At 35.3% G+C, this 23,751-nt stretch overlaps 1 protein-coding gene across 5 annotated transcripts in view; it reads right to left on the bottom strand.

Annotated features, from left to right (window-relative positions):
• COP1 (COP1 E3 ubiquitin ligase) overlaps window positions 1–23,751 on the bottom strand; it is a 94,956-nt gene that overhangs the window by 27,405 nt on the left and 43,800 nt on the right. For all 5 annotated transcript variants that reach the window (XR_004988676.2, XM_036442075.2, XM_036442079.2 and 2 more), the window contains 6 exons: window positions 19,645–19,759; window positions 16,045–16,180; window positions 9,519–9,662; window positions 5,562–5,670; window positions 5,119–5,200; window positions 3,730–3,846 (listed from right to left, as the gene is read on the bottom strand). Coding sequence is in view for 4 of the 5 variants with exons in the window: in XM_036442075.2 (XP_036297968.1) it covers window positions 3,730–3,846; window positions 5,119–5,200; window positions 5,562–5,670; window positions 9,519–9,662; window positions 16,045–16,180; window positions 19,645–19,759 (703 nt within the window). In the remaining variant the exon portion in view is untranslated. The remainder of the gene's footprint in view (window positions 1–3,729; window positions 3,847–5,118; window positions 5,201–5,561; window positions 5,671–9,518; window positions 9,663–16,044; window positions 16,181–19,644; window positions 19,760–23,751) is intronic.

Below are 23,751 nucleotides of genomic sequence, written 5' to 3'. Positions count from 1 at the left end.
CAGCTGAGTAAAAGATGCCTAACTTTAAAATATCTCTGCACTTAATATAAATATAAAATTCATGTGAAGCGCATTTTTTAAAAGATCTAGCTAGAGAGCTAATTACAGGCTGGAAGGCAAGATAGACATAAATAGATGAGAGATTTATTGGGTGCTTCAAAGTTGTTTTTAGATTCTAGCACTCTAAAAAAATATTTTATTTATTACAAAGGAATAGAATAATTTGTTTCGTGAATATTGGCTTTATGCTCGCCACTTCCATTTAAGTCTACTCAAATTACATGGAAACTTGAAAAAAAAATGTCCTTCAGTCACACACCCTCATTATCTATGTAGTATAGTTAACTGAAACACATGTTCATGAACGCTGTGACATTAATCAAGATTTATTAAATATTCAGACATTCAATTCATTTAAATTTGAAGGAAAAGGCATCATCTCCACTGGAAACTGCTGTATACTAGTAAAAGACAAGGCATATTTATAAACATAACACATTGAAAATGCTTCCCATTATTTAGAGAAGATAGGAAAATATAGTAAAAGTCACCCTGAGCAATTACATATCTACCTTACTCAAGTCTCTCCATGTTAACTCTACATCGTGAATTAAATTAGGTGTCATAATCCTTAAACTAAACACCAGGTTTTCAACCTGAAAGGATCTAATTATATATCGGTGACAGGAATGTTGGGAGAACAAGGAGGAGAATGGAAGGTAGTCCATAAACTGACTTTAGAGGTCTAAAATATTCTAAATTTGTGTGTATTTTGTATAGTGTAGATGTTCACTTTTAGAATGCATTCTGATTTAAAATCATATATATTTCTACGTAAAGAAAAAATACTTATTGGCCTCCTCCTCAAGAAATGCTATGTATGCAGAAACCGGTTTGGCTCAGTGGTGGAGCGTTGGTCTGCGGACTGAAAGGTCCCAGGTTCAATTCCGGTCGGGGGCATGTACGTTGGTTGCGGGCACATCCCGGGTAGGGGTGTGCAGGAGGCAGCTGGTTGATGTTTCTCTCTCATCGACGTTTCTAGCTCTCTATCTCTCTCCCTTCCTCTCTGTAAAAAATCAATAAAATATATTAATAAAAAAAAGAAAGAAAGAAATGCTATTTATTTATGGAAAGACACCTGTAAAACTATTAACAGTAGTACCTTTGAGAAGGTAGTTTAATAATGTTTGATCAAGGGGAATTTAAACTTTGTAACAAATAAAAGTTGAGAATGAGGACATAATCTTATACTATTTGTTTAATTAAATATAAACAATTTCAAATGTAGATAATATTTTAAGCCACAAATATAAGATAGCCCAGATAGCTTTACTGAGAATCAAGAAGAACCTTTATAAAAATTATTTTGACTGGATATGTTAAAAAATAAACAACATGAGTAACATTTAAGGAATACTGAAGCTGATCAAGAAAGGCCTAAAACAGAAAGCAATATAATCTGTATTTATTCTTTAGGCAATGAGAAGCTTCCAAAGTGTTCAAGTAAGGGAAATTAATAAATCCTCCCAAACCCTTAAAAGGTTTTGTTTTTCTTTTGAAGACTAAGAATCATCAAATGCCAAATCACAACTACAAAGTATGGGAAAATAAATGGTGCTTATATATGTGACCTGATTAGTGAAAATAACAGAGTTCACAGTAACAAAAGCTAAAAATGTTTACTAATAACACAGTTAAATAGAATATTTCAAAATTCCTGTTTATTTGTTCTTGGAACATTATTTCGACCCAGTGAATATACTGTTAACATAAATGCCACTTCTGAAAAGGAGTAATACTAATTTTATCTTTGACTTATATCACTAATTTGGGGAGGGGAGAACTATTATTATTATTATTTCAAAGAAAATAACCTTAAAAACACCCATATTTCCTCTCTGTTACACTAATTACAATTTTAAAAATTATAAGATGCTTCAAGTTAGCATGCAAGCAACTCTAATATTTTATTAAAGCCACAAATTGCAAGTGGTTCTATTTACTTTAGTCTTACAATGCTCTCCCAAATTGGCTTTAGAGAAGATAAACTGGAGGAAAAATAGTTTTCTGTCTTATTCTACACAATAAGAATAGGTTCTTGCCAGGCTGATGTGCCTCAGTGGTTGAGTGTCAACCTATGAACCAGGAGGTCACAGAGTTCAATTCCCTGTTGTGCACATGATTGGATTGCAGGCTCGATCCCCAGTAGTGGGTGTGCAGGAGGCAGCTAATCAATGATTCTCTCTCATTATTGATGTTTGTCTCTCTCTTCCTCTCCCTTACTCTCTGAAATCAATAAAAGAATACTTTTAAATGTCCTCATTAAACAAATAACAGCCCTGACCGGTTTGGCTCAGTGGATAGAGCATTGGCCTGCAGACTTAAAGGTCCCAGGTTCGATTCCAGTCAAGGGCTTGGTTGCAGGCACATCCCCAGTAGGAGGTATGCAAGAGGCAGGTGATCGATGTTTCTCTCTCTCTATCCCTCTCTCTTCCTCTCTTTAAAAATTCAACAAAACACATTTTTTAAAAAAAAAGAAAACCTATTTGAAGAAATAATGACAGGAAACTTCCCCCACCTGGTGAAAGAAATATACTTATAAGTCCAGGAAGCATACAGAACCCCAAACAAAAGGAATCCAAAGAGAAAAACATCAAGACACATCATAATTAAAATGCCAAAAGCAAAAGACAAAGAGAGAATATTACAAGCAGCAAGAGAAAAACAGTTACCTACAAGGGAGCACCCATACAATTGTCAGCTGATTTCTCAACAGAAACTATGCAGACAGAAGAGAGTGGCAAGAAATATTCAAAGTGAAGAATAGCAAGAACCTACAACCAAGATTACTCTACCCACCAAAGCTATCATTCAAAATTGAAGGTCAGGTAAAGAGCTTCACAGATAAGAAAAAGCTAAAGGAGTTCATCACTGCCAAACCAGTATTATATGAAATGCTGAAAGGTATTCTTTAAGAAGAGAAAGAAGAAGAAAAAGGTAAAGATAAAAATTATGGACAACAAATACATATCTATCAACAAGTGAATCTAAAAATCAAGTGAATAAAAACTCTAATGAACAGAATAATCTGGTAAATATAATAGAATCAGGCATAGAAAGCAAGTGGACTGACAATCCTTGGGAAGAATGAGGTGTGGGGTACAGGAAGAGAATGGACAAAAACCATACACCTTTGGATGAGGACAGTGCGGGGAGAGGGGTAAGGACATGGGGTGGGGTAGGAACTGGGTAGAGGGGAGCTATTGGGGGGTGGGGGGGACAACTGTAACAATCTGAACAATAAAGATTAAAAAAAAAACTTTAGCAAAACATTCTTTGCTATTATTAAGATAAACATTTTTAAGAGTATTTACTATGTTAGCAAGCACTCCAAGATACAAGACTTTAAGTGTTTTATTCACTGTGCCTATATAGGTAATTTGTACATAATAGACACTCAATAAGTAACTGTTGAACTAATTAACTGGTTTTCTATATGAAAAAAAATCAATATATAATATACAATATAACTGAATGGTTTAAACACTATTATGAAGGTACAACAACAAATGAGTAATGATGGCATAATGCATATGTCTAATTTAGAGTTTAACAATTAAAACACAATTTAAACCTATAAAGAAAGTTTCTCATTTTTAAAATGCCCTTTTATCATAGACATGATACTAAACCAACATTAAAAGAAGACAATCTGCTTGTAGTTCTTACCTGCACAGCCAAAAGCCAAATGGTATCTAGAAGAGGGGCTAAATTTAACACAGCACACATTAGCCTTTGCCTCAATGCTTGCCACTGAATTGTCTAGGTTGGTAGACCATAACTTCACTAAGAATAAAGGAAAATAAAAACAAAAAATATATAAATAATCATTAGCAAATGCTTCTGTAACATAGAAATTAATCTAAAGTAGTTTGATTTACTAGGACCAAAAATTTTAAACAACTTAAGAACAGTATATTTAAATGAAGAGAGCTTAGTTTCATAGTTAGAAAACAAATAGATATTCAATGTAAAATAAGTGATAACATGACTAAGTTCATAACTAAGTTCATTCTAGTGATATATACTGAGATTTGTAATGATGGGGAGAAAAAAAGAAAGCTGACTGATCAGAGCAGGTCAGATATGAAAGCACAAGCAGAAAGGTGAGCAGTTGTCTTTGAGGTACCATAGCAACCACCTTGTTATTTTTAAACAAAAATGTCTTGTAGATACCAGAATACATACACAAAATATATTTTCAGGATATAGGTCACAATCCTGGTTGCATAATAGAATTAATAACAAACATTTACAATTACAGAAATAAAACCTTCCCATTCATCTTTTGATTGGTCTCAATGTCCCATCCAGGACGGACAATACCCAGATAAGGTAGATCCATGTATTAGTGTTTTTTAAAAAGCTCTCTGGGTGATTACTATGTACATTTGGGGTTGAAAACCTGTATTAAGAATGGAGGCATAGTAAAACTTTAGAATATTTTTAGGAATACTAATACAGTAATTTATAAACAGAAATTTAAAAAAAGTAAAAATGGTCCAACAACTACCACTTTTAGAAATTACATGTAGGAAAAAAGGGGGGAAAAACACACAAAGAAATTAAGGCTTCTAACTCTAAGATAATATAACTGTTAATATGATTTTATAAATCTAATAGGAAGAAAAACCAGGCCAAACAGGACAGTATGAATAACAACAACAACAACAAAAAGATTAATATACAAGAAAAAATAGCAATGGTCAATTAAATTGGCAAAAAGAGATGTAGAATTTTTGCCTTGAAACATGATTAACCGTACTCAAATATTTTAGCATACACTGGAAATTTAATATAATTCTGAATGCAAAGATCTCTAAATGTGTTAGAAAAAAAAAATGACACCATGTGGCATGTATCCAGAAAATATAATAATGAAGATGTAGTATATCCCTTTTTCTTTCAATCCAAAAGAGATATAGATTTCTGGAGTTCAGTTATTTTTGGAACAATCAGTAATCATAAGATTGCTATAAATTTCAATAAATATCTGTATTTCTGATAGTAAAAGGAATAAAGGGGGTGGGAGGGAAAGAAAGGTGATTCAAATAGTACCTTTTGCATCATCAGAACCTGAAGCCAAGAGTTTAGGATCCATCAAATTAAAGTCAACACTCCAACACCTCTTCTCATGCTCCTAGATGTAGAAGGAAGACAAAGTAGTCTCAGACAGAATATAAATCTTAAAATAAATACAGCAAAAACAACAATAACAAACTTGTTAACAATTTATTGCTACTGTGGGAGGGAGAGAGAACAGGCTATGAAAACAAAAGAGATGCAAAGTAGTTCCCAAACTTTTTATATATAATATAAATTTACTAAAATGTGATACATTCTACAAATGCAAAAGTCTAAAAAAATGCTTTTAAAAGCATGATTTAGTATTACATAGGTATAAAAAATACTAAATAGTGCCTTTAAATTAGAAGCATATGAAGCATTATAATTATTAAGTCAAAATTTGATTATCAAGACAAATTAGTATTGTTAATTACCTGATAGACCTTTGACCTCTGTCCTGTGAATCCATCCCATAGGATGACGGTGCCTTCATAATCACTGCTTGCTAACAGGTTCTTATGGTAACTACTCCAACTGATACAGCTGAAAAAAAGCAATATATTTAAGCTGTACTTTATGTAAAAGTAATTAACAATAGAGATAAAAGATTTTGATATGTCCAGAAAGATTAGAACCCTTTTGAAATGTTGTACATAAATTCACCATCATTTCTCTGCTCATAACACATATAGGAAGGAAAGATATCAAGTATTTCCCATATTTTTCTATTGAAACTACCAAGTCATGACCCATACAACTTTGCAGTCTTATCACTAGCTGAAAGATGAATATGAACCTAAAGCTGCCACTGGCCATCTTGAATACATGAGAAAGTATGCATATGGGTGAAGATAATAGAGGCCAAGGGGGCACAAAGCATGCAGAATAGCAAAGATCTAATCAGATTGTTTAGGTCCCCGAACCCAGTTGTGCAAAATCATAAAAGCAACTAAACTAGTTTAAATTAAATTTCAGTTTATATATATATAAAAAAAATTCTAAATCAACATAATCTTGTGGATGAAAATCCAATCAAAAGCATTTAACAATGAGAATTAAACTTTTAACATTTATGTTTTCTGCTATTCTCAGTCACTCCAAAATTGAAAATGCAACATCTAAAAATGTGTGTTTTTGGTGAGACACAGATGTGAATCATGCATAGAGTAATAAAGCAAATAGTATATTAAGGAAGAAGCCACTTTGAAAGCAATTAGTCTAAATGACTTCTAAGCATATGAACATAATAAAGTCTTTTGCTCCCTACTAATTTCATTCATGCTAAATCTCAGAGATTGGAAGAATTAATTTGCATGTTTAAATATACTTACTGAATTTCTGAGTGAAATTACATGGAACAGTTAAGAGTTAAATTTGATTCAGATAGACCTGAGCTCAAATTCCAGATCTTCCATTGACTAGCTGTGGCTTTGGGTAATTTACTTCACTTTCACTATTGCCATGCTCCAAATTGTTTTTAGGCATGCTTACATGTTGATTCTTTCAGTCCCAAGCCCATGGCACCCTGTCTTGAAAAGCATCCTCCATTTATTCCAAGGTACCAAAAGATCTGACATATTTTTAAGTGTCAAGAAAGGGTAAACTCTCAATTCCACATTTTCAATAGTCACATTTAATATAAATTCTTGAGATGGGCTAAGTATTGTACTGAGTGCATTATGTGCATTTATTTAAAGTACAATCTAGCCAAAACCAGTTTGGCTCAGTGGTAGAGCGTCAGTCTGCGGACTGAAATGTCCCAGGTTCAATTATGATCAAGGGCATGTATGTTGGTTGCGGGCACATCCCCGGTGGGGGGTGTGCAAGAGGCAGCTGTTCAAGGTTTCTCTCTCATCGACGTTTCTAGCTCTCTATCTCTCCTTTCCTTTCTGTAAAATATCAATAAAATATATTTAAAATAAATAAATAAATAGATAAATAAAGTACAATCTAGCTGAAACCGGTTTGGCTCAGTTGATAGAGCATTGGTCTGCGGACTGAAAGGTCCCAGGTTCGATTCTGGTCAAGGGCATGTACATTAGCTGCGGGCACATCCCCAGAAGGGGGTGTGCAGGAGGCAACTGGCTGATGATTCTCTCTCACTGATGTTTCTAGCTCTCTGTCCCTCTTCCATCCTCTCTGTGGAAAATCAATAAAATGTATTTTTTTAAATAAATAAAATAAAGTACAATCTAATAAAATAGGTATTACTCTTTGTTCTCCATGTTATAAATGAAGAACACGAAATGGTTAAGAGCACAGATTCTAGAACCAAACTACCTGTTTGAATCCTGGTACCTCCAAACCCTAGCTGTGTAATCTGAAGCAAGTTTATTAACTTTTCTGTGCTTCACCCTCCTTGTATAATATATATAGTAGGGCAATAAAGGTAAGTATCTCATTGGTCTGCTAAGACAAAGCACTTAAGACAATGACTGCCATGTAAGAAGAATTCAATAACATTATGTCTTATTCATGTTGGACTTGGACAAAAAGTATAATGGATTCTCAGTAAGTGCCACTGAAAATGAGCAGGCTCACAAATTATGCGTCTACCATTTTTATGAATGAATTAGGAAACAAAAAATAAAGCTATCCTATCTAATAAAAAGGAAATATGCAAATTAACCACCACTCTGCTATACCCACAGGCCACATCCACCAGCCAATCAGGAGTGAGTATGCAAATTAACCCAACCAAGATGGCTGTAGCCACAGAGCAAGCAGGAGGGAGGCTTGGGTTTCCACAGCAATGGAGGAAGCCAAGCTTTCCGCACATCCTGGCCAGCCCAGGCCTCTACTTAAGGCTAAAAAGTTTCATTATAGAAGATAAATAAATCCCAACAGAAATGGCTGCGAGCAGAAGGCTTGGCTCTGCTCCAGGCTACAAAGTTTCAATTGTACAAGATAAATAAATCCCAGGTACCAGGGCTTACGCTTGGGTCGCCAGGGGGCATAGCTGCTTGCAAACTACCACAGGCCCCTCGCCCAGGCCCCCCCCCCCCCCCCCCCCCCGATTCGGGACACCCTTCAGGGCAAACAAGCTGGCCCCCACCCATGCTCCAGGCCTCTATCCTATCTAATAAAAGAGTGATATGCAGATTGACCATCACTCTAACACACAAGATGGTTGCCTTGATGTGGTCGAAGATCCTGCCCCCATGTGAACACAAGATGGCCACCACAAGATGGCCAGCAAGGAGGGCAGTTAAGATGGACCAGGTCTGCAAAGGAGGACAGTTGGAGGCAATCAAGCCTGCAGGGCAGGGCAGTTAGAGGTGACCAGGCTGGCAGAGGAGGGAAGTTGGGGGCAAACAGGCTGGCAGGGGAGCAGTCAGACATCAATCAGGCTGGCAGGAAAGTGGTTAGGGGGTGATCAGGCTGGCAGGCAGAAGTGGTTAGGGGCAATTAGGAAGGTAGGCAGGCGAGCAGTTAGGAGCCAGCAGTCCTGAATTGTGAGTACGATGTCTAACTGCCCATGTGAGATTGGGCCTAAACAGGCAGTCAGTCATCCCTCGAAGGATCCCAGATTGGAGAGGGTGCAGGCTGAGCTGAAGAACAACCTCCCCCTCCACCCCACACAAATTTTGTGCACCGGCCCCTAGTAATTATATAAAGACTGTAATACTTGCTATATAATTAACACTATTAAACATACACATAATATATATGTCATTCATTCAAATAAAAAAAGGTACAAGGATGACTGGGTAATGTTCAAAGTTCTAAATAATTTATTATTAGATGATTTCCTTATATCATCCCCCTTTAAGCCAGTGCCCATGAAACCAGCTTAGGAAGCTTATTTTTAAAATGCAGATTCCAGGACTCCTCTAAAATTTTTGGGTTGCAAATCAGAAATTGTGCCTAGTTCGTCAATTTTGAACAGTATCCCAAGTTTGAATACTGTTAAAAATGCAGTATTTTACCATACCCATTATGAACTCTAACCCCTAATACAGGAAACTTAAATATTATGTTCTTAATGAAAAGAAACAGAATGTTCTTATGAAAAGAATTCTTAAGACTATAAAACATAATATTTAGAAATGTGTATGCTAGGGGAAAAATTCCTGATTTTCAGACATATTCATAAGCTATAGTAATCCTTTATTCAATACCTCATGAAAGGCCATCTACAACAAAGATCTTTACTTAATTAAGTGAAAGAAAAATAGCTTTCATTTGACAAACTGAAAAGCAATAACTGTTGAGGGAAAGCAACCAATATCTATTAAGAAAGATATTCTGATGTATCCTCTGTAGGCAATTATAGTGTTCACTATGAATAAGTAAGGAGTTTCCTAGAAAAGCAAAAAACAAATTCATTCTTATTATAGATATCAACTGTTACATATAAACTGCAATATGAAAGAAAATAATGTAGATACCTGATTTTGGAATTGCAGGTCATTTCATTTTCAGGGTAATGAATATCCACAGCATCCTGAATGACTGTGCCATATTCATAGACTTTAATCTTCTTTGTAACCCCAGCAATTGCAAAATAGTCACAATCCCGGTCAAATTCAATACTGAAAGGGGCGGGGGGCGGGTAACAAAACATATGTATTTGTGGTCAGTAAGACTATTTATTTATACTTGTGACATTTATAATGACAACTGTTCATAATTTGGTTTATTCTATTTCTGAAATGATTCTGTCTACAATGATAAGAGATCTACTTGAAAGGCCCTCAGACTGTCCCAGGCCCTATGTCCAGATTAAATCATGACCAAGACATCAAATTACAAGTGTGATGAAATGCACATAGCTACATAATTCTGTTTATAGATGGTTCTTTTGTTAGTAGAAACTTGGGACTACTTTTTCATTTGTTTTAGTAACCATAATACAACCTACCCAACTGTCAAGGCTAATAAAATTATGCTATAAAAGTAGTGAGGAAAGTTTAAATGGTTTGCAATATTAAAAATTAGTAAAAAGAAAATCATCAATTAATATTTTCTGTAAGTTCTAGTTATTCTTCTTCCTACCATTTTGTGGAGAAGATAGAATCTCACACTATTTAATGTCAGTTTAATAAATAAATTAGTATACCAGAGGAATTACTGAAGCAGTTAAGGGAGGGGTGGTGATAAAGGGATAAAATACACATAAAAGTTGAATCATTAAGTTATCATTATGGGCCAGCCATCTTGACCAGTGGTTCAGCAGCAACCTGTGAACCAGGTTCGATTTCCAGTCAGGGCACATGCGTAGGTTGTAGGCTCATGTCATGCAGGAGACAACCGACTAATGATTCTCATCATTGATGTTTCTCTTTCTCTTTCCCATTCCCCTCCTCTCCGAAATCAATAAGAATACCTTTATAAAAATAAACTCACAAAACAAACAAACAAAAATCCTCCCAACAAAGTCCAGGATCAGATGGCTTCAGTGGTAGATTCTACCAAACATTCAAAGAAGAAATAATACCAATCCTTTTCAAATTCTTCAAAAAATTAAAATAGAAGGGAACTCTCTCAAATTTTTCCAAACTCATTTTATGAGGCCAGCATTACTCAATACGAAAAACCAAACAAGGATGCCACAAGATGAATGAGATGAAGCTGATGGGTGCAGATTGATAGTGGATGGTGAACCTCAACAAAAATGACTGCATAACAGATGTCGGAAAGGACATCCAAAATAGTGGCTTTCCTACCAGAATTATGGCATAATCCCAGTATCAGAGGCACTGCGCCCTGGCAAAGGAGTTGGCGTTAGGCCAACTTCTTCCCCTAATATACGAGCTGATGAACTGGCTGTCTGACTATAAGATAAAGCACAAGTTCAAGGCTCTCTGGAGATATGTACCATTTATTAGTTGTGTGACACCAGACAGGGCTCTTAATAGCTTTTTTAGTTTATATTTCATCCGGCAAAATGTGGGTGGTGATATAACTTCATTATTGAAGGACTTTATTTTCCTCCTAGGGTGGGTGGGTGGTCCAACAAAGATAATGTGACAGTACTTCATCAACTTAAATCCTTCTGCAAATACAGTATTGAGTTTTTAGTCATTGCAGGACTGCTCCAGGACTCTCTTTGTCCTTCTCTTTTAAGGGACACCTTGAGGCAAACTTCCTCCTGGTTGGGTAATCAGGTGGAACAGTGTTTGCCAACCTTTTGGACCTCATGGACTCACCAGTAGTCTGTAGATCACCGGTTAGCGACCACTGCTCCAAAGGTTTCCTTAAACCAGTGGTTGCCAACCTTTTAGACCTCACCTTGGACCACTGGTTGGCAACCACTGAGATGGAGGACTTGAGATTTGAATTGATCTTCACAGGCTTTGATACTTACAGAAAGGCAATAGGGTAAGTGGAAGAGCAGGCTTCCCTGAGGTCAAGGAAGCCTCTCTGAAAGGAGGTTAAATGGGTTCTGAATGGTTAAAAAATGCAATCTGGAAGTAACAGTCTTATTTAAAACCAGAGGAATATCACTTGGATTTACCAAATATATCAACAGGTATGTGAATAGTGGGAAAGAGAAAGGATTAGACATTTTATGATTACCTGTTATATTCTTTCACATAACTGTTAATGGTTTAGTTAATAAATTAGTAAGAAGCTTTGCTGAACTAATGATGAGATAAATAAAGAAAATAAGTACACATTAAAAATATATCCCATAAAAACATGTTGAGATTCTCACTTTTCATTATAGTTTTAAATTCTTAATTTTATAAAAATTTTAAAGGAATTTCATTAAATGCTATTGACTACATCACAATTCAGCAAATGTTCCCTCCAATAAAACAGGACTATGTAACAATGCAATAGATTTATTTGTGCAACCACCTCAACTGGACTATCTCAGCTACTGTCCTATGGATTCTAATGCAACATAACTATATCGATGACAACTATTCAACTATCCCGACTCATTCTATATCCACAACCTCATGCCACTGAAGAAAAATATGTTACTGTGTCTGGCAAAAGACAGAGTTATTGAGGTTGAAATCCTATTCTTAACTTAAGAAGTTTAGGTATAGCTCAGACTTCATGGGAGTATCCATTATATTATCTCTAAGTACTTTTCCTACACCTATAATGTACCCTTTCAAACTATAGCTCTTAAAAAAAAAAAAGTTTAAACACTATCTTATCAAAACAATTGTCCAAAGACACTGCAGGAAGAAAACTGACATAAAAATAAAATTGCTACCTGTCAAAAGAATTGATTTGATGATATAAGTCTATTATTTCTTCTGTCGCTACCCCATTACACAAGACAGCTCTTTCTTTTTCCTACAAAGATTAATTATCTACATTTGCTCATTCTTTACTCTTATACTAAAAATTAACTTTTTAAATCCACTGCTATTATTTTCTTACACTCTGGTTATGTTTTTTTCTTAATATATTGAGATATAAAGGACCTGTATAGAATATCCTTTTTATATTCTGGATATCAACGTTCTTTATAGTTTAAATCAGTAAGGTTTTCATAGGATTACTGACCAAAATTTATAAAGAATACTATTATTTCTAGTCAATCTTGATTAAAAGAGAATACAAACAGCTGCCTTTTTAAAATATGCAAGTACTTCCACATAATTGAAACTTGATATTTAAGTACTGTTCTTTTAAACACTGAGTCATTTGTTCCCAATCTTGGACAGATTTAAGCATGTCTGTACCCAAACATAAACATAATTAGGATCTAAAATAGATCATGAAATAATTCAAGTGAACAATGTAGTTTTTAGAGAGCTTTACAGAGCTTAACCAAAATAGACGATCTCTTACTTCACAATATAATATTTCAACTGCTTTAATTATGAAATGTAAACAAAAATAAACAATGATTGGTTTGGCTAAAACATAAACAAAGTAAAAGGTAAACAAATTAACTGAAACATACCCTGCTTGTGCAATTAAATTCAAGAGAATTGTAAGAAATCTTGCTTGTTATATAAAATTCATTTCTGCTATCCACTATCACCAGTAATTCTTTTTTTTTTTAATATATTTTATTGATTTTTCACAGACAGAAAGAGAGAGGGATAGAGAGTTAGAAACATCGCTGAGAAAGAATCATCCATCAGCTGCCTCTTGCACACCCCCTACTGGGGATGTGCCCACAACCAAGGTACATGCCCTTGCCTGGAATCGAACCTGGGACCTTTCAGTCCGCAGGCCGACGCTCTATCCACTGAGCCAAACCGGTCCCGGCTATCACCAGTAATTCTTAAAACAGGTGGTTTATGAAAGTTCATTGTAATGATAAATTCAATTTTGTAAAATGTTTTAAATTTCAAAATACACAAACATATTTTTCTTGAAAAATAATATTAATGGAGCCTAATTTTAACCATGTAAATAAACTGTAACTTTCTTTCACACTTGAAATATGTCAACTGGTTTGTTTTTTTTTAAAGTGATGTGTTTAAAACAGTTATAAAATGTAATTCAGATGTAGGAAACTGATTCTATTCTTTGTCAAAAGGGCCATCAGTCAAGTGAGTAAGCAACAAGGCCAGAGATCACACAGGACAGCTGATTAATGCACACTTCCAGTACAGTGTGGCACAAAGCAATACAAAGATGTCAATTTTCCAAGAAGGGAATTTTGTTCCCACAGTTTGTCATATTTTTTACGATTATAAGATATGAACAAACAAGGCAGTTTCATAACCCTGAACACTAGCATCCATTTTCTTCTTATGGATTTACTAATGTCTGATGAAATTCTATTTTAAAAATTTGAGAAAACATAAGAAAAATGTTAAATCTCTAAACTATAAATGGAGTGTATAGTAATTTTAAACATAACAATCTAGGTATGTAAAATTCAAACCAGATTCAAGAACCTAGAGCCATTGCTACTATGTAGTCAAAGTTTAAATTATGCTTTAAAGCCATTCCTCTCTGGTAGCTACTCAATACCTAATTTAAGGAAAAGGACAAAAGTGACATTACTGCTATGTATAAGATGAGCTATCTATGAACTGCAATGTAAGCACTAATTTCCATACCTGTCTACTGTTTAATTAGCTGAGATACTGTCAAAATAAACAAATGCTGCCACCTTGTGGATTTATGAGTGTGGTATTAATTAACTGAAAATTACCTATAAGGAAAGAAAAAATGTAAAAGCAAAGTTTCTGGTTCAGCCTTTCTCTCAGTGTGATTCTCACTGCAATAACTGACCAAGTGTAGATATAATATATTTCTTACAATTGTACAGTAAGAATAATTTCTTCTACAACATAATGAAATATACCAAATTCAACGTCATCTCTAACATGTCTTACCACTTTTCCCAAAAGAAATTTATTTTTTAAATCCTCAACTGAGGATATGTGTGTATTAATTTTTAAAGAGAGAGAGAGGGAGAAACATTGATGTGAGAGAAATAATCAATTGGTTGCTCCTGTATGTGTCCTGAATGGGGATCAAACCTATAACCTAGGCACGTACGTGCCTTGACCGGAAATTGAAGCTGAGACCTTTTGGTGTACAAGACCAATGATCCAACTAACTGAGCCACCCAGCCAGGGCCCAAAAGAAATTCATTAAAGGTCCTATTTTGAAAGGAATTAAAATCCTTTAAAACATACTTATTACCAATAACGCATTTGAATGTGAGAAATTAGGGAAAGCAAAAAAATTATTTGTTCTATGAAAGTTTCCAAGTCCTTTCAATTATTTAGATACTATCTCCCTTTGTTGTTACTAACTAGTCTTCATCTCCTAATAAAGCTTGAATATTGAAAAATTTTCTTTAAAAAATATAGCCTAATTATACTTGTATGGGATATTTAGTCAACATCAGAGAGACGGAAAGTAGAATATGGTGGTTGTCAGGACTGGAGAATGGTGAGAATGAGGAGTTATTTTTTCAGTGGGCTCTGACTTTTTTTTATATGTCAAGTATTAAGAAGATGGATGGTAGTGACAGCATATTATTAGGAATGTATTTAATATCACTGAATAGTAACTTGTTAAGATGGCAAATTTTGTGTTATGTGTATTTACCATAATAAAAATATTTTGGAGAAAAAAAGGCATCACATCAAAATCTGTGGCATGCAGCCAATACAGTGCTAGTAGGAAACTTTGTAACACAAATTATCTACAATAAAGAAGAAACCAAAAGATAAGGGCAAATTAAAACTAAAGAAAGCAAAAAAGGCAATGAAGAGTATAAATCAATGAAACAGAGAATAGACAAATAGAGAGTATTAATAAATCAAGAGCTGGCTCCGAAGAAGATAAATAAAATTAAACTTCTAAACCAGACTACTAAGTGGGCGGTAAGGTAGGGAGTAGGGGAGACAAATTGTCAATACCAGGAATGAGAAAGTGAGCATCTTTATAGAATTTAAAGATATTAAAAGAATAATAAAGGAATATTATAAACACTTGAAACAAATTGAAAAACAAATTGAACAACCTAAGTGAAATGGAAAAATTACTTAAAAGACAAACTAAAAATATCCTCAATCAAGAAGAAATGATATTTGGCTCTACATATATTAAAAATTAAATTTGTATTTAAAAGTTTTCCCCCAGAGAAAACTCGAGGCCAAGATTGCTTCACTGGAGAATTCTCAAATATATGGAAGAAATAATACCAATTCTTTACAAATATGTACAGAAAACTTAAGAAGAGGAAGCACTTATGAGAACAGCATACCTTCTCATCAAACCAGTCAAGGATATTACAAGAACACAACTGCAACCCTATGAGGTGAATACTATTAATCATTCCATTCTTGAGATGAAGAGATTGAGGGATAGAGATTGAAAACTGGCCTAAGACCAAAGAACTAAAAATTGGCAGACAACTGACTTCAGAACATTAAAGCCTTAACCATAACACCATAATTGCTTCTCAAATTCAATTAAATTCTAGATAATCTTGCAAAAGGAAATAGTGGAGTGCTGCCCAGTACTTACCTAGAGACTATGCTGGAACCATTATAGAGATCACTAGCATATGACAGGGTAGCCAAAGGTCGTACTGAATTATATCGAGTAAACTTGGACAAACACTCCTGAAATTCATCCAACTGGCTCGCTGTTCGACTGTCATCTATATAAAGAAAACAAAAGAAAACAAAAGAACTGCAACATCCAAGAGCAATAGCCACAAATTAAGAATAATATTTTAAAAACCTCAATTCTTCCCAATCTTGAGATGAAGAGACTAAGAACTAAAGAGATTGAAAACTTAGCTGATCTTTCAATTTTAATAACCATTTAAAGACTTAAAACTAACTTAGCCAATTCATTAACAATCTACATTAAAAGGGTCCAATTTGTAGTGTTTCTATTCTAAAAACAGCAAGGAACAAATTAGCATGAAATATCATAATGTTAATGAGATAAAGCTCCTGCTACACAAAAATTATTCTCAGGAAATTTAACAAATTATAAGTAAAACATGGGTTATTGAAAAAAATCAACTGTACTACAAAGTGGTTTGGAGGTACAGTTAATTGGTTCTAAAAAAAATCAATTATCATAAAGTGGCTTAGATGTAACAGTTAATTAGTTCTTTTCATATATAATCCTATTATTGTGAATGATGTAATAAATACTGGGAAGGCAGTTACTTTACTCATTTAAAATTTGTTTTAATGCTAATCTATTTTTTCTCATATTACATCAATCCCTAAGTACATAAAATTTACAAGTACTCATGACTGTATATTCTGCCCAGCAGACATGGCTCAGTGTTGATCACTGACCTATAAACTAGGAGGTCCCGGTCAGGGCACATGCCTGCATTGTGGGCTTGATCCCCAGTGTGGGTGTGCAGGAGGCAGCCCATCAATGATCCCTCTCTTAGTCTTCCTTCCTCTCCAAAATTAATAAAGAGAATGTGTATTCTGTTGAAGACCATAATCCTTTTCTAGGGTTGTTAAACTTCTGGCCATCATGACATCATTCATTACATTAATACCTACTTTCAACAAAAGTAATAAAGTACTAAAAATAGTTACTTCTATATATAAAAGTATAGGAATTAAATTTTACTTATGTGGTTATAAAAAGGTAGGATTCTATTTGCTTGTTTGATTTATGAACATCCATACATATCAGCTAGCATATCACCTCTCCTGTCTTAATTACAGATTATTTTGTAAAAGTGTATCTATTCAGTGTCTCTTTTCTCTCTTCTAAAGCTTTATAATTTACCTCCTCTTTCAATTAAAATTGAGAACCAAGGCATTGATTTCTTAATCTTCATCTTTCATTTTCATAGGTGAAAATAAAAAGTAGAAAGGGGATGTGGGGTGGATTCTCATTTAAAAATATATAAAAGAACAACCAAACTTTTAGGTAACCTAGAAGGAAGTTCATATTGAGCAATATTAGTGTACTCAATGTGCACATCTGACAAGATAAGCTTGAGATTCCTAAAAACTAAGAACAATGTGTATTAGGTTCACAAAAATAAAAATCTAATCTTTCTTTTTACCTTCACTTATCATTCTACTTACATCCCCAAATTAATTAAATTGGTTTGTGATTTACCTTTACCATCCTAGAGCATGCCTGTGCTGCTAATTAGTTAAAAAATTATTAATAGCAATAGTCTAGCCCAATCTTTCTGATCTGTTTTTAATTTCTAACACTTGCCATCTGAAAGGGCTAACACGAACCTTCCTTCTGTCAATCAGAATGTAAGTCTCAGAATGCTTTCAAATTAACAGCTTCCTGTTGCAATTTATAGACTACTAGAGGCCCGGTGCAGAAAATTCGTGCACGGGCGGGGGTGGGAGGGAGGTGTTCCTCAGCCCAGCCTGCACTCTCTCCAATCTTGAACTCCTTGAGAGATGTCTGACTGCCGGTTTAGTCAGACATCCCTCTCATAATCTGGGACTGCTGGTTCCTAACTGCCTCTTCCTGCCAGTCTGATTGCCCCCTAACCACTCCCCTGCAGGCCTGATTAATGCCTAACTGGTCCCCTGCCAGCCCAATCACCCCCGACTGTCCTTCTCTGCAGGCCTGGTCACCCCCAACTGCCCTCTCCTGCTGGCCTGGTCACCCCACACAGCCTAATGTTTGGTCGTTACTGTTACTATGACAGCATCCAAGACAATTTGCATATTCCTCTATTATTAGTATAGATATTATTAGTATAGATTACAGAGGCTCCATAAGGGACTTGAGCCGAAACAGGTTTGGCTCAGTGGATGGAGCATCGGCCTGCAGACTGAAAGGTCCCAGGTTTGATTCCAGTCAAGGGCACATCCTTGGTTGCGGGCACATCCCCAGTAGGGGGTGTGCAGGAAGTAGCTGATTGATGATTCTCTCTCACCGATGTTTCTAACTATCTACCCTTCTCTCTTCCTCTCTGTGAAAAATCAATAAAAAAAAATATTGTTAAAAGAAAAAAAAAATAAGAGACTTGATTTCCTGGCAAGAAAATGAAAGCTTTTCATCTGTTTATTAATTATTGATTATTAATTTCAAACACACTTATCAATAAAGCTTGAAGTAATGTGCCAATTATAATACAAACATGCCAATTCAAGAGAATACCAAGGCCAAATTTTTTAACAACTAATAAAATAGCAGACATTTGTATCCTTAGTGGCTCTCAATTTGAGCAGGTGTACTACTAATGACATGAATTAACTGAGCATCCCACTTATCACCAATCACTGTAAATTATATACATCACTTAAAAATGAAAAGCAAAACAAAACAAAAACCTGTAGGATTGGCATTAATGGTCTAACTTAATTGGTGAGCAAGGATAATAGAAAATCTAAAGATCAGAGAGCTAACAGCAATAAAAATATCATAGACTATCACATCCATGTCTTTGCATAAGTTATTTCCTCTATTTTGAACATGTTTTTGTTTACCTTTTTAAGTTAATTAATACTAGCCTGAACTAAATACAACTCTTCAGAAATCCTTACAGCAATTATTTCCTCTAATGTTTTCCCACTACCAAAGCTGGGAGAGATTCTTCTCTCTTCTCATAATACCCTTTGCATATTTATATAACATACATTATCCCATACAATTTACCTGCTGCATTCTCCCACTATGTTTATACTACTCCTGGACAATAAAAACCATTTCTTACATATTTTCCTTCTTAGCACAGAAGACAGTATTTAGAATTTAATAAATGTTGGATAATAGAAGGCAAATGAATGGAACTTACTTTTGCTATCTACATATACATGGTTGTGTTTTTTTAAACTTTATATAGTTCCCTATGTAAAGGTTAAAAATTCTAAACACAGAAAGAGAACAAAACTAGCTATGGGAATGCAATGTTATCCGAGATCTCTAAGAACCTTTACAACACTCTGATAGCCTATGTCAAAAATACACACTTTTGCTTTATAAATAGGTCTTTCCATAAATCCAGCAAAGGAAATTAAAGATGGATCTGAAATTTAAATTTGAGGTATTTTATTGAAATCATCATGTATTAAATTATGGAATGTGTGGTCACTGAAATGTATAAACATAAAAAATATAATTAAAAATAAAAGTTTAAAAAATAATGAAGTCCTGAATGTGTACCTGAGATACGAGACATCCTTGTAGAAAAGTAACATTGCTCTAAGTCTTCAAAATGAGCAGTGAGTCGTTTTCGTCTTGAAGCTAAAGTGCTGTTATACCAAGGCTGTTTCTTTGTCTAAGGTGTTAACAAGAAAAGACACTTATAACTCAGGGAAAAAAATGTCCTTTCTGCACAGAATACCTAATTTCAACAAAAAGTTCATCACATTAAAATAAATTACAAATGATAAAAAGCCATAGTTCTTACACATTTTCTAATTTTTTACTTAATGTGAAAATATGGTTTCTTAAGATGAAAATATAGGTTCTCAATTTCATAAAAATACTAGAGGTCCGATGCATGAAATTTGCGCAAGAGTAGGCCTTCCTTCCCCCTGCTGCTGGCACTGGCTTCCCTCTGGCCTGGGCTTTCCTTGAAGTCCTAGCTTCATCCGGAAGGTTGTCCGGAAGGATGTCTGATCTAATTAGCATGTTATGCTTTTATTATTATACAAGATGAGAAGCTTCTATCAGTTCTCCAAATTAAACAAAGATAAAATCCATCATAACTGCCATTCTAAAATTTAGATTTTTACAAATTTTAAAATGTACTTTTCCATCATCCCTATATTGTAGTCTTTAATCTTTTGAATAACAGGAGCAGTGCATGACTGTACAGAATATGTATTTAAGTTAAAATTGAATATGAGTATGGGACAGTAATATGTATGCACTAAATAGTTTGACATATACTGTAGAAAATCAGGATAACTAAGTCATATATATATGGGGGGGGGGGGACCGCGCTAGCAAGAGAGAGAAGCATATATATATAGGTAGGTAGGTAGGTAGGTAGATAGATATAGACAAAGACAACAAACCTGAAATATATTGGCATATACTAGTAATTCCTATAAAAAATACAGTTGACACTTGAACTGCACAGGTTCACTTAAATGCGGGCCATTGTAAATGTATTTTCTCTTACAATTTTTGTAGAACATTTTTTTTCTAGCTTACTTTATTATAAGAATATAGTATATAATATCCTATATAATAAAAGCCTAATATAATATGCTAAGTGTCTAGTCATCTATTCAACCAATCAAAATGCAATATGCTAATGATATGTTAACATTGCCCAACTGCTCACTATGATATGTACTGACCACCAAGGGGCAGATGCTCCAACCAGTAAGTTAGCTTGCTGTGGGGGTGTGGCCAATCAGGACTGAGTGAGACTGGCTGGACATGCCCTGGAGCCCTCCTACAGTCCCTCCCCAGCTGGCCAACCTCCTGCGTCCCTCCCTGGTCCCGATCATGCACCAGTGGTGTCCCTCGACCTGGCCTGCACCCTCTCAAAATTCAGGATCTCTCAGTGGATGTCAAGAGAGCCAGTTTTGGCCCACTGGTGCACGAATTTGTGCTCCAGGCCTTTATTATATAATAACATAAAATGCGTGGTCACCCACATTGTTTAAGTGTCAACTGTTTATAATATTACCTACTCCATGTTAACTGAAAGGATAAGACAATTCTTCCACAGAAGTTATTATCGATTATGCTTGAGGCAAAGAAACAGATACAGAGATAAGGTACATAATGAGACCTTGAGAGATGACACAAGTTCACCTATAACTATGCCACAACTGCAAATGTATTAAGAAATATTAAGGCATTATTATAAACAAAATACTAAAATGAACCCCTGCTCAAACCAGATGGTAAGTAACAATCATATTTTAAAGCAGTGCTTGAATCAGTCGTTCATTTTACATACATTTATTTCTATGGTTTTTGTTTTTGCTTTTAAGGACATCTTTGTATGTCTCTTAGTGCACAGGTGTGAGAGTTTTCTAGATTTTATACCTAGGAGAGGAAGTGAGGGTCATTTGGTATACACATATGTTTAATTTGTGTCTGCTTTTATCACATTGTTCTGATTACTTGTAGCTTTGTAATATAAAAGTTTGAAATTAGAAAATGTGATGCCTCCAGTTTTATTGTTCTTTGGCTATTTTACTTTATCTCATTTGGAAATTTCATCAAAAATAGGAGCCCGGCCTGTGTGGCTCAGTGGCTGAAGGTCAACTTATGAACCAGGAAGTCAAGATTTGATTTCTGGTCGGGGCATATGCCTGGGATTTGGGCTCAACCCCCAGTGTGGTACATGTGGGGAGAGCCCATCATTGATCTTCCCCTTTGCCACTAATCTTCACCACAGGCTAAACTCTTAATTATCTTTCAGTTCGCTTTTAAATTTATTTTGTGCTGCTTTGGCTATAACTGTCTTAGAATACATTAAAAAACTTATTGGATGAATGCTATCATAATTATTATTCCTCTGAATCATTCATACTATCAATTAATTAAAGTCAGTTGGTCACTCTGCAAACCCTTAAAATATTTTTGAGATTTTTTTTTTTATGGAATTGCACTAAATTAATAGTAGTTATGATAACTGGTATATTCAAATAGTTCTATAATTTTTAAAATCTATTTCTTTTCTTTAAAATTATACATTTCATTAAGATTGGACTTTTATTACAATCAGCATAAAATTATTTTAATATGCTCGATATTAAATAGTCAACTTCAATTATATATTAAAACGTTTTACTGAAGCCCAGCTGGTCTCGCTCAGTGGTTCAGCATCAATCCATGAACCAGGAAGTCATGGTTCCATTCCTGGTCAAAGTACATGACTGTGCTGCAGGCTTGATCTAATATGGGACATGCAGGAGTCAGCCAAACAATGATTCTCTGGCACCATTGATGTTTCTCTCTCCCCTTCTCCCTTCATCTCTCTGAAGTCAATAAAAACATTAAAAAAAAAAACACAAAAAAACATTTTACTGTTATTTGAGCTCTTTTTGTATTTCTCTCTCTGTATTTACCATCTTAAACCTTTCCCAGCTTCTTGAGTTGAATGCCTAGTTCACCCTTTCATGCATTAAAAAAAAAAGAATTCATTTAATGATGTAAATTTTTGAGGACAATTCTGATCACATTTCATAAAGTTTGTAGTCAGTATTTTCACTAGTACTATTTTTGTAACTGTTTGTAGCAGCATCTAAAACTACTCTTTTGACACAAAGGCATTTAGGGAAGTATTTCATTTATTTTATTCCAGGTTGTCTGTCTCTGTCTGAATATTTATTTGGGGTTCTAATATAGAGAATGTAGTCAATCCATTTTTCTAAATGCTCCAGGAATATTATCAATATACTAGAGGCTCAGTGCATGAAATCTGTGCACTTGGAGAGCGGGGGGTAAGAAGGTGTCCCTCAGCCCAACCTGAGCCCTTTTGCAGTCTGTGAGCCCTCAGGAGAGCAGGCCTAAGACAGCAGTTGGACATCCTTAGTGCTGCCATGGAGGCGAGAAAGGCTCCTGCCACTGCCACTGCACTCACCAGCCATGAGCCAGGCTTCTGGCTGAGCAGTGCCCCCTGTGGGAGCACACTGACCACTGGGGGGCAGCTCTTACATTGAGCATCTGACTCCTGGTGGTCAACTTGCGTCATAGCGACCAGTCATTCCGACGTTCATTCAATTTGCATATTAGCCCTTTATTATATAGGACTACAGGCCTGGTGCACAAAATTTATGCGGGGGAGGAGGGTGTCCCTCAGCCCAACCTGCACCTTCTCCAATCTGTGTGTGTGTTTTCTATGCCTGTGTGCCTTCACAATCCAGGCATCACTTTCACAATCCAGGACTGCTGACTCCCAACTGCTCGCCTGCCTGCCAGCCTGATTGCCTCTAACTGCCCTCCCCTGCAGGCCTGGTCACCACCAATTGCCCTCCCTTGCAGGCCCGGTCCCTCCCAACTGCCCTCCTCTGCTGGACATCTTCTGGTGACCATCTGTGTCCACATGAGCAGCCATCTTTGACCACATGGGGGCAGCCATCTTGGAATGATGGTCAATTTGCATATTCCTCTTTTATTAGATAGGATAATCCTTTCATGCGAAGTAAAAAGGGAGACAAGTGCTCATTTAATTGATCTAACTTAGTTTTTATACTGCATAAGAAAGTCATGCACCAAGTGGCCTTTGTTATATTTTTACCTCATTTCTACTTTTTCCCCCTTGCTCACTTCTGGATGTCAGGCATTCTCCTACATCAG

Source organism: Pipistrellus kuhlii, unplaced genomic scaffold (genome assembly GCF_014108245.1).
Source record: "Pipistrellus kuhlii isolate mPipKuh1 unplaced genomic scaffold, mPipKuh1.p scaffold_m20_p_18, whole genome shotgun sequence".
In the NCBI taxonomy this organism is placed as follows: Eukaryota; Metazoa; Chordata; class Mammalia; order Chiroptera; family Vespertilionidae; genus Pipistrellus; species Pipistrellus kuhlii.
The sequence above is the reverse complement of the archived record's forward strand: the minus strand, read 5'-3'. Positions and strand labels throughout refer to the sequence as shown.